The sequence below is a fragment of the Eleutherodactylus coqui genome, chromosome 5 (genome assembly GCF_035609145.1).
Source record: "Eleutherodactylus coqui strain aEleCoq1 chromosome 5, aEleCoq1.hap1, whole genome shotgun sequence".
Classification (NCBI taxonomy): Eukaryota; Metazoa; Chordata; class Amphibia; order Anura; family Eleutherodactylidae; genus Eleutherodactylus; species Eleutherodactylus coqui.
In genome coordinates, this window is record NC_089841.1 from 215,127,193 (window position 1) to 215,138,425 (window position 11,233).

The 11,233-nt window shown below is 47.0% G+C and overlaps 1 protein-coding gene across 3 annotated transcripts in view; it reads right to left on the reverse strand.

Moving 5' to 3' along the window:
* Nucleotides 1–11,233, reverse strand: part of MAMDC2 (MAM domain containing 2) — an 82,416-nt gene that overhangs the window by 10,234 nt on the left and 60,949 nt on the right. For 2 of the 3 annotated variants that reach the window (XM_066604187.1, XM_066604188.1), the window contains exons 10-11: nucleotides 10,655–10,748; nucleotides 4,209–4,360 (exon numbers count right to left, since the gene is read on the reverse strand). In XM_066604187.1, the coding sequence (XP_066460284.1) occupies nucleotides 4,209–4,360; nucleotides 10,655–10,748 (246 nt within the window). Of the gene's footprint in view, nucleotides 1–4,204; nucleotides 4,361–10,654; nucleotides 10,749–11,233 lie in introns of all 3 variants that reach the window. The other variant, XM_066604186.1, reaches the window with a different exon arrangement.

The following is an 11,233-nucleotide window of genomic DNA, read 5'->3' on the forward strand; positions in this document are numbered from 1 at the left end:
AAATGGACCCTTAAACTGATACAGGTTTTTCCACTACATTATCCCTTAAACAGATGGATTAAAATAATCTGTTGAGACAAGACAGTCATCATGCCTCCAAATTTTTAAATGGATTCCAAAAAAGTCACTTTTTAGGATCGTAATAGAGATGAGCGAACGTACTCGTCCGAGCTTGATACTCGTTCGAGTATTAGGGTGTTCGAGATGCTCGTTACTTGTAACGAGCACCACGCGATGTTCGAGTTACTTTCACTTTCATCTCTGAGACGTTAGAGCGCTTTTCTGGCCAATAGAAAGACAGGGAAGGCATTACAACTTCCCCCTGCGACGTTCAAGCCCTATACCACCCCCCTGCAGTGAGTGGCTGGCGAGATTAGGTGTCACCCGAGTATTAAAATCTGCCCCTCCCGCGGCTCGCCACAGATGCATTCTGACATAGAGGAGGGAAAGTGGTGTTGATGCCGGAGCTGCTATGAATTGTCGGGAAGGGCTTAAATATTTAAGCCCTTCCCTGCAATTCATCCAGAAAAGTGTTAAAATAAAATATATATATATATGCTCACCTGCCCCCGGCAGCCGGAGTTCCGCGCAGCCGGCCTGCAGTGGGTGTGAAGGGGGTGTGAGTCAGACCTGCCCCCTGATTGGCTCAGCGCTGAGCCAATCAGGGGGCAGGTCTGACTCACACCCCCTTCACACCCACTGCAGGCCGACTGCCGGGAGCAGGTGGGTATGTATATATATTTTATTTTAACACTTTTCTGGATGAATTGCAGGGAAGGGCTTATATATTTAAGCCCTTCCCGACAATTCATCCCACGCTCGCTCGCAGCGCATTGCTTTCGGACAGCTCCAGCCCGTTTCTAATGAAACACGGCTAGGAGCAGATTTTCGGGCGATTTTCGGGTGATTTTCAGGCACCGGTCACGCGATTTGCGGATGCGCATCCGTCATGCGATCAGCAAATCGCGCGAAAAAACGCCCGTCTGACTGAGGGTGCCTACCCACTAGCGTTTTTTTCCCTGCGAAATTTGCAGCATTTTTTTCTCTGCAGTGGTCTATGGGACTTGTAATGTTAAAATCGCAATTTACCGCGAAATCGCGATTTTGCGCGATCGCGATTTTAACATTACAAGTCCCATAGACCCCTGCAGAGAAAAAAATGCTGCGAATTTCGCAGGGAAAAAAAACGCTAGTGGGTAGGCACCCTAAGGTCTTAGGCCATAGAAATCGCAGATTGCACCTATGTGCGATCTGCGATTTCTGTTCTCTTCTCTATATGCGCTCAATGGGGCCGGCGGCAGCAGCGCCGACCCCATTGAGAACATATAGAAGACAAATCATTCTTCTCTGCCACAGCTGTAACAGCTGTGGCAGAGAAGAACGATGTTTGCCCATTGAATTCAATGGAGCCAGCAATACAGCAGGTTCCACTGAAAGCAATGGGCTGCCGGCAATCGCAGGATGAATTGTCGGGAAGGGCTTAAATATATAAGCCCTTCCCTGCAATTCATCCAGAAATGTGTTACAATAAAAATATATACCGGCATATAAGGCGACGGGGCGTATAAGACGACCCCCCAACTGTCACCTTATACGCCGGTAATACAGTGGAGCAAAGAATAAAAATCATTACTCACTTCTTCTGGTGTTCTGCGGTGCTGCTGCAGGCTGTCGCTCCCTCCTGGTTCCCGGCAGATCATTGCTTTCTCTACGAAGGGCTTTAAATCCCCGCCTCCAGAAACACACGTGCCTTCAGCCAATCACAGCCAATAACAATGATGTCATTGAATGGCTGTGATTGGCTGTGTTTCTGGAGGCGGGGATTTCAAGTCCTGCGTCCAGAAAGCAATGCTCTGCCGGGAACCAGGAGGGAGCGACAGCCTGCAGGAGCACCGCAGAACGTCAGAAGAAGTGAGTAATGATTTTTATTCTTTGCTCCGCTGTATTGCCGGCGTATAAGGTGACAGTTGGGGGGTCGTCTTATACGCCCCGTCGCCTTATACGCCGGTATATATTTTTATTGTAACACATTTCTGGATGAATTGCAGGGAAGGGCTTATATATTTAAGCCCTTACTGACAATTTATCCCCGCGCACGCCGGCAGCCCATTGCTTTCATTGGAGGCGGCTGTATTGCTGGCTCCATTGAATTCAATGAGCAAACATCGTTCTTCTCTGCCACAGCTGTTACAGCTATGGCAGAGGAGAACGATCTTTACGCTGACAGTGAGGGGGGGGGGGGCCCACTCTTGCCGCTATTGTGGCTTAATAGTGGGACCTGGGAACTTGAGATGCAGCCCAACATGTAGCCCCTCGCCTGCCCTATCCGTTGCTGTGTCGTTCCCATCACTTTCTTGAATTGCCCAGATTTTCACAAACGAAAACCTTAGCGAGCATCGGCGATATACAAAAATGCTCGGGTCGCCCATTGACTTCAATGGGGGTCGTTACTCCAAACGAACCCTCGAGCATTGCGAAAATTTTGTCCCGAGTAACGAGCACCCGAGCATTTTGGTGCTCGCTCCTCTCCAGTAAGGACAATTACTCGAGCGAGCATTGCCCTTAGTGAGTACCTGCCCGCTCGAGAGAAAAGGTTCAGCTGCCAGCGCAGGTGACAGGTGAGTTGCGGCAGTGAGCAGGGGGGAGCGGGGGGGGAGAGAGAGATCTCCCCTCCGGTCCTCCCCGCTCTCCCCCGCTGCTCCCTGCCCGCCGCCGGCAGCAGAACCTTTTCTCTCGAGCGGGCAGGTACTCGCTAAGGGCAATGCTCGATCGAGCAATTGCCCTTAGTGAGTATGCTCGTTCATCACTGATCGTAATGAACCTGTAGTGAGGATTGCTAAAATAATATTTAGCTGGAAAAATGAGCGTATTATGAAGGTGAAATTAGAAAAATAGGATTGGAGATCAATAAATTAATATGTGAAACTGTAAAAAAAAACACATTAAATACAATAGATCGAAAAAAAACAGGAAAAGACCTTTTTCTATTTCAACATATAACTATATTTACCCTGTAAAGGTAAAAGCAATGATAGCAAATGAGATGCAACCACAGATCAATAATTGATGAAATATGGATACATCCATATTGTAATCACTTTCCACAGACTAGACTGGACGTATTTTTTACCAAAAAAGGAGAAAAGTAGCACATACCGTGTTTTTAAAAACTTGAAATATAGATGACATACAGTTGCAATTTGATTTGTAATTCAGTGGTATTATGGATCCATATTACGGACTTGTTACAATACAATCATATGAAACTGACCCTAATGCTACTTATTTAAAGTTTAGTGTACTGATTACACATGGCCTTGGGTATCAGAACGTAGTATATAAGGCCGAAAAAATACATATACCCATTCAACCAATTATCCCCAATGTGAATCCAGAGGAAGGCAAAAAACCTTAGTAAGATAGAAGCCAATTTTCCCCATTTAAGGGAAAAGATTCCTTCCCGACTCCAATATGGCAATCGAAATAATCCCAGGATCACCGACCCTTCTGAAGTAATCATTGACTATAAGATGTAATACTCTAAGGCTCAAGAAAGGTGTCCAGGGCCCTTCTTGAACTCTTAAGATCAAATTTGCCATCACCACATCCTCAGGCAGAGAGTTCCATAGTCTCACTGCTCTTACAGTAAAGAACCCCCTTCTATGTCGGTGTACAAACCCTATTTCCTCTAGACGTAGAGAGTGCCCCCTTGTTACAGTCCCAGGCCTGGGTATAAATAGATCATAGAAGAGATCCCTATATTGTCCCCTGGTATGTATATATATATATATATATATATATAACCATAATTTTGATAATCTCTCTGGGTATTGTAGTTCGCCCATGCCATTTATTACTTTAGTCCCCCCCCCCCCCCCTTGTACCCGCTCAAGCTCTGATATGTAAAAATAAACTGTATTTGTTTTATGGAGCAGTCATTGGCAGATCCAATCAGCCCACTGACTTATAATGGAGTCTGTCATTACTATTCTTGCTATTAAAAGTAATAGAACTGCCATCAAAGACTCAAAACAAAGCCCTTGATGAACATGGCCTAATATGTGAAAAAGATATGAGTAGGCGAGCAACATTTATATCCATATATTAGTAATCAAACATTATTTTGACAGTTAAGGGAAGCACAATATTTTATTCTTTGCTATAAAGTGACTACAGAAAGTCTGTTTATTAACACAGGACTCACCTACCCCAGAAGTGTGATCTCCCCTTGGTCCTGTGTAAGATGTAGGTGTTGCTCCTCGTATCCTGTGCCAGATTCCTCTTCTTTGCCATTCTTGTTGAAATCCACAATCATCTTTTTCAAAAGTACATTTCCCAGGTGTTGGAGGTAGAAACCTATCTGCAATGAAAGGAAAAAGATCTAAAATGTGTACATGTGTGAAGGATTTCATACCTACCAACCCTACTAATGATAAAGGTTATCACACTTTTTAAACTTTTTATTACTGCACCGATGCAGAAACAAATGGATTGAATAGATGCTACCTAGTTAGTTTGATATATTGTTGTAGTTAAAATAATTGAAACTCCCCTAAAAAAAGAGGACAAAAACCACTTTAAAAAATAATAATTTATCCTATCTGGATAACTATCCTATTTCCATATAAAGAGTTCTTACATAAATTATTGAAAGTTGGACTTAAATCATTGTTAGTCCATTGGATTTACAGTTGGTAAAAGGGTACATGAAAAAGTGTTGTTAATGAAGTGTATTCTGCACAGAAGCTGTTCACAAGCAGAGACCACAAAGTTCTGTGCTGAGCCCTCTTGCTTTCAATACCTTTGTAAGTGACAATAGAGCAGGCTTGGTAGGTCAGGTTTGTTTGTTTGCTGATAACATAAAAGTGTGTAATACCGTTGATTTTTCTGGAGGTTTGTGTAACACGGACAATGACTTAGCCTTACTGGATAAATGGTCAAAGTAACAGAAACTGCGCTTCACAGCTTTTAAATGTAAAATAATGCACTTGACGAGGAGAAATTTTTAGTATCATATCGGCAAATAGCGTTAACTAGGATTTCAGGAGATGAGGATTTAGGGGTACTGATTTATGACAGCTTCAAAATTAGTCAACAGTGTGGCCAGGCAGTAGGGAAAGCAAGTAGGATGCTCAGCTGCATAGCTGGAAGTATAACCAGTAGAAAGAGGGAGACTATGATCCTTCTGTATAGCGCTAAGGTTAAACCACATCTAGAATACTGTGTTCAGTTCTGGAGTCCTCATCTACAGAAATACACTGATAAAATAGAACAAGTCCAAAGACGGACTACAAAAATGGTGAAAGATCTCAAGAACCAAACTTATCAAGAAATATTTAAAGAACTACATTTCTATATTTTAGAGGAAAGAAGGGAAAGAGGAGACACGATTAGTGATGAGCGAGCATACTCGCTAAGGGCAATTGCTCGAGCGAGCATTGCCCTTAGCGAGTACCTGCCCGCTCGAGAGAAAAGGTTCAGCTGCCGGCGGCGGGGAGAGCGGGGAGGAACGGAGGGGAGATCTCTCTCTCTCCCCCCCGCTCCCCCTGCTCACTCCCGCAACTCACCGCTCACCCGCGCCGGCAGCCGAACCTTTTCTCTCGAGCGGGCAGGTACTCGCTAAGGGCAATGCTCGCTCGAGCAATTGCACTTATCGAGTATGCTCGCTAATCTCTAGACACGATTGAAATCTTTAAAAAAGTTGTCCAGCTCCCTGAGACCCCCACTGCTTAGCTGTTCTCCGGGCCAGTGTGTTCATGCACTGAGGGAAGCACACAGCTCCATTTCCACTACTGTTGCCAGCTCTGTATCACAGGCTAAATTCCTATTCACTTCAATGGGAACTTTGCCTGTAATACCAAGGTGGGCAACTACAGCCGAACAGAGCTGTTGTGTCCTGCAGAAATCAGCTCAGTGTGTTTTTACTGCCATCAATCTTCTATATTTCAAAACTGCAGCAATCAGCAGCAAACCCACATGCCATCATTATTGTGCACTTATCAGTCACACTGTGCTGGGCTGGGACTAAGGGTGGCTTCACACGAGCGTGTTTTTGTGCGTGCATACGCGCACACAAAAACACGCTTCTATTAGAAACAATGCATTCCCTATGATGTGTTCACATGTCCGTGTTTTACAGGTGTGTGCCTGTAAAGATAGGACATGCGTGCACCATAGGGAATGCACGCATTCTCTTCAATGGAGCCACGGCTGCTGTGGGCGGCTCCATTGAAGACAATGGTCTGCCGGCACCCCTGAATTGTTTTTCAGGGAAGGGCTTTATATATAAGCCCTTCCCTGAAAAAACATAATTTTAGTGTAAATAAAATAATGCACACATTCTCTTTAATGGAGCCGTGGCTGCTGCCAGCGGCTCCATTGAAGACAATGATCTGCCGGCACCCCTGAATTATTTTTCCGGGAAGAGCTTTACAAATAAGCTCTTCTCTGAAAAACAAGAATTTTAGTGTAAAAAAATTTTAAAAATACTTTCCTGTCCGACGCTGCCATTTCCCCGTGGTAATAACATATTGTTACGGCACTCTGCCCCCCAAGCGCCAGGTGGGGTGCCCTGAACTTCCCGCACCCCACTGTCCCTGCCTACTTGCCTCGGGCCTGGCTAACCCCAGGCGGACAACTGGGCGGCGGTCCCTGTACTGGCTAGGGACCTGGCGACTACCACGATGCAACTAACTAACGGGGGACAGAGTGCCGACAGAAGAGGCAGGTGTAACAGACCAACAAAACTTACTAGGTAAATCAAGGCTGGAGGTGGAGCTCACAGGAAAACGAAAGGATACTGACAAGCAACTAGGGCAGACTGGAACAGACCTGACTAGAGGCTAGCAGAACCAATAACTGGCAGTTAGCTCAGGTCACTGCCAGCCTTTTAACTTCAAGCCTCCGCCCGGGGGCGGAGAGTGGGAGGAGCCGACTCTCCCACTGTGCATAAGGAAGGTGGGGGAGAGCGGGCGGCACCCTATGGGTGGACATGCCCACGCCGCCGCACGCTGGCTGCCCCGACTGCAGAGCTCCGGGACGCCGGAGCCGACATCGGAGCAGTGCGCGCCGGCCGCAGGACCCAGCGCCGCCCTGCATGGTAACATTACCCCCCCTCTGACGGGGGACCTCCGGGCCCCCGGAAACCCGACTAGGCTTATCCGGAAAACGACGGTGGAACCGCCGTACCAACCGTATCACCGAAGGGACACAAGTTTTCAATAAAGACTTATGGAACACCCTGTGAACCCTCCATGTAGTTGGCAAACCTAGTTCGTAGGCGAGCGGGTTTACCACCCGTGTGATGACAAACGGACCCACGTAACGTGGCGCTAGCTTCAAGGATGGGACCCTCAATTTGAGATTTCTAGAAGACAGGTATACCTTCTGTCCCACCCTGTAAGGTTCAGATACAGACAGACTCTTCCCACTACGCAACTGCATACGAGTCCCCGTTGCTTCCATGTTTTTCTGTACCTCTTCCCATACTCCCCGAAGCGTATCTGTGGCGACATCCGCTGCCGGACAGACCGAAGGAGTAGGTATTGCTGTAAGAAAACGAGGATGCTGACCGTATACACAAAAGAATGGAGATACCCCAGTGGAAGAACAAGGGCGGTTGTTTAGTGGAAATTCTGCCAATGGCAGGAACTCTGCCCACTGATCAGCCTTTTCGCTAGCAAATAACCGTAAATATTGCACTAAATCTTGGTTCTTCCGCTCAGTCTGACCATTAGTTTGCGGGTGGAATGCTGACGAGAAGGAAAGCGACGTTCCCAGGTTTCTACAGAAGGCACGCCAAAACTGCGACACAAACTGAACCCCGCGATCAGATACAATATTTTGGGGAACCCCATGTAGACGAATTATTTCTGTTACAAAAATCTTGGCAAATTCTTTTGCCGAAGGTAGCTTCTTTAACGCCACAAAATGTGCCATCTTTGAGAACCGGTCGACCACCACTAAGATAGTAGTGCACATCTGGGATTCTGGTAGATCAGTGATAAAGTCTACCGATAACTGCGACCATGGACTGGAAGGAACCGGTAGCGGTCTCAGGGGACCCTCCGGAGGACGCCGTCGACTCTTGTTGCGAGCACAGACCGAGCATCCCCTAACAAAGTTGCGGATCTCCTGAGCCATGCCTGGCCACCAGAAGTGTCTGGAACAAAGATCCAGGGTCCCCTGAAACCCTGGATGCCCTGCGAGAACCGACGAGTGAGATTCGTCCATGACTCGAAGACGTAAGGTCTCTGGCACAAACCATCTGCCCTCCGGCACCCCCGAAGGAGCGTCCTGCTGGGCATTCTGTAGTTGGGGGACGAAGTTAGACTCTACAGCTGCCACCACCACGCCAGGTGCCAAGATATTCTCGGGAGTCATAGTCTCACTTTCCGGCACCTCGAAACTCCGTGATAGGGCATCTGCCTTCACGTTCTTCTCCCCTGGGATATATGTCACGACGAAATTAAACCTGGCGAAGAACAACGCCCACCTGGCTTGACGAGCTGTGAGTCTTTTAGCATTGGCGAGATATACTAGATTCTTATGATCAGTATACACGGTAATTGGGTGTCTAGCACCCTCAAGATGGTGTCGCCACTCTTCCATAGCCCATTTGATAGCCAGTAATTCACGGTTACCTACGTCGTAGTTGCGTTCTGCTGAATTAAACTTCCGCGAGAAGAACGCGCATGGGCTATACCCAGATCTCCCACTGACCTCCTGCGACAATACTGCTCCTGTCCCCACCTCAGACGCATCTACCTCAATGAAAAAAGATAGTCGTGCGTCCGGCTGTATTAGCACCGGGGCAGTTGTAAATGCCCTCTTTAGCTGACTAAAGGCCTCAAGGGCTGCCGGCGACCATTTTACCAAGTCGGCCCCCTTCTTAGTCAGGTCGATCAGGGGTTGAGCAATAACAGAGTAGTTTCTAATGAATTTGCGGTAAAAATTTGCAAAACCTAAAAACCGCTGGAGAGCCTTAAGGTTGTCTGGTCTGACCCAATGAGCCGACATCGGAGCGGTGCGCGCCGGCCGCAGGACCCAGCGCCGCCCTGCATGGTAACACATATAAGCTCTTCTCTTCTTTACATATGCATGCAGCAGATGTTTCCTTCATCCCCGCGAGGAAAAAGAATTCCCTACTGCGCCTGCCACATCTGTGACAGCTGCAGCAAAGGAATTCTTTATCCCTGAGGGGAATGAAAAATTACCTACCACAGCTATCACAGATGACAGCTGCAGTAAGGGATCCAGCTGCCGGCATCCTGTAATTGTTTTTCAGGAAAAGGCTTTAAATAAAGGTCCTTTCCTGAAAAACAACAAAAAATGGTGATAGAAATAAAAAAAATCTATACTCACCTTTCTTCAGCTGCCGGGGCTCAGCGGCATCCAGCCGGCTCTTCTCCTGCACTGCTGTGAGGAGTATTCAGATTGGTCCCTGCGCTCAGCCAATCAGAGGCAGCACTCACCCATTCATGAATTTATGAATGGGTGAGTGAGCAGCCGCGGCTCCATTGAAGAGAATAGATGTATTATTTATTTTTATTTTTTTTACACTAAAATTCTGTTTTTAGGGAAGAGCTTATCTGCGCTGGAAAAACGCGGTACCAAGCTGTGCCACGTTTTCAGCAGCTGCCCATTCATATCAATCGGTGACGCACAGCATAACACTGAAACGCCCATATAGAACAGACATCCCTTTAAAATTGCAGCATTAATAACGCTGCATTTTAACGCTTGTCTGAGAAGCCCTATTGAGACAAATGGCACCGTTGCACAGTGTTTAGCAAAGTGCTAAAAAAGCAGAGTTAAGGGCGCCCACCCACTTGCGTTTTTTTACCTGCGTTTGCGTTTTGCGTTTTTCCTGCACAGGCATAGAGATAACATGTGTTCCTGTCCACTGGCGTTTTGCGTTGCGTTGCGTTGCGTTTTTTAACATAGGAACTGTCAGTTGCATATGTGTCCTTATTTTTCTCCTAATGCACCCATGAAAGTCAATGGAAAAGCCGCGAAAACGCCGTGAAAACGCGGCAAAAAACGCCGCGAAAACGCGGCGTTTTTCACGCACGAAAATCGCAAACGCCAGTGGGTGGGCGTTGGTCTGCTGCGGATCCAATAGAAGCCTGCGGGAGCCGTCCTCGCGGGAGACTCGCATGAAAATGGAGCATGTCACGTTTTTTTTCATGCTCCATTTTTTTTTTATTCACTGTTATTGACCATCTGCAGGTATTTATCTACCTGCGGGTGGTCAATGCATCCCTATGTGTCCTTATTTTTCTCCTAATGCACCCATGAAAGTCAATGGAAAAGCCGCGAAAACGCCGTGAAAACGCGGCAAAAAACGCCGCGAAAACGCGGCGTTTTTCACGCACGAAAATCGCAAACGCCAGTGGGTGGGCACCCTTAAACGGTGAAAAAAACGCCCGTGTGAGGGAGGTCTAAGTAAGAACTTTCAGTCACTCTGTTATAGAATTGCAGAAGGAGTGAAAATAACTTCTTGATTTTATACACCTAATACAATAGGTGTGGTTGAAATGCTTGTAATTACTAAATAAAAGGGATGTCTGTATACTTTTGGCCATACTCTCTGCGTTGGATGGATACATAGACAGATAAACACAGTATATTTTATAAACTACAAATGTCTTACCAGCTATCTGGCAGTTTCCAATGTTTACTGAAACGTCATCAAGTGCTGCAAGACCACAGTCCCAAAAACTTTTACACCAACTGCCAAATACCACCTGGTAACAGAAATAAAAAAGTTATGGAGATGAAAATCCTAAATAATTGTTATGTCCTTAAGTACCAAACTTGGCCATGTCCCTAAGGCCTCATGTCCACGGGGAAAATCAGGCCCGCTACGGATTCTCCATGGAGAATTCGTAGCGGGTCCCTCCTGCCCCGCGGACATGAGCGCTGAAAAGAAGAATAAACTTACCCGCTGCCGATCGGGCAGCTCTTCTCCACGGCCGGATCTTCTTTCTTCGGCCGGCGGATGTGCTCGGCTTGCCGGCTGCGTGCCACGCGCATGCGCCAGGCACATCCGCCAGGCCGAAGAAATAAGGTCCGGCCGTGAAGAAGAGAAGAGCTGCCCGGTTCGCTGCGGGTAAGTTATTCTTATTTTAGGTCTGCTGCGGATCCAATAGAAGCCTGCGGGAGCCGTCCCCGCGGGAGACTCGCACGAAAATGGAGCATGTCACGTTTTTTTTCATGCTCCATTTTTTGT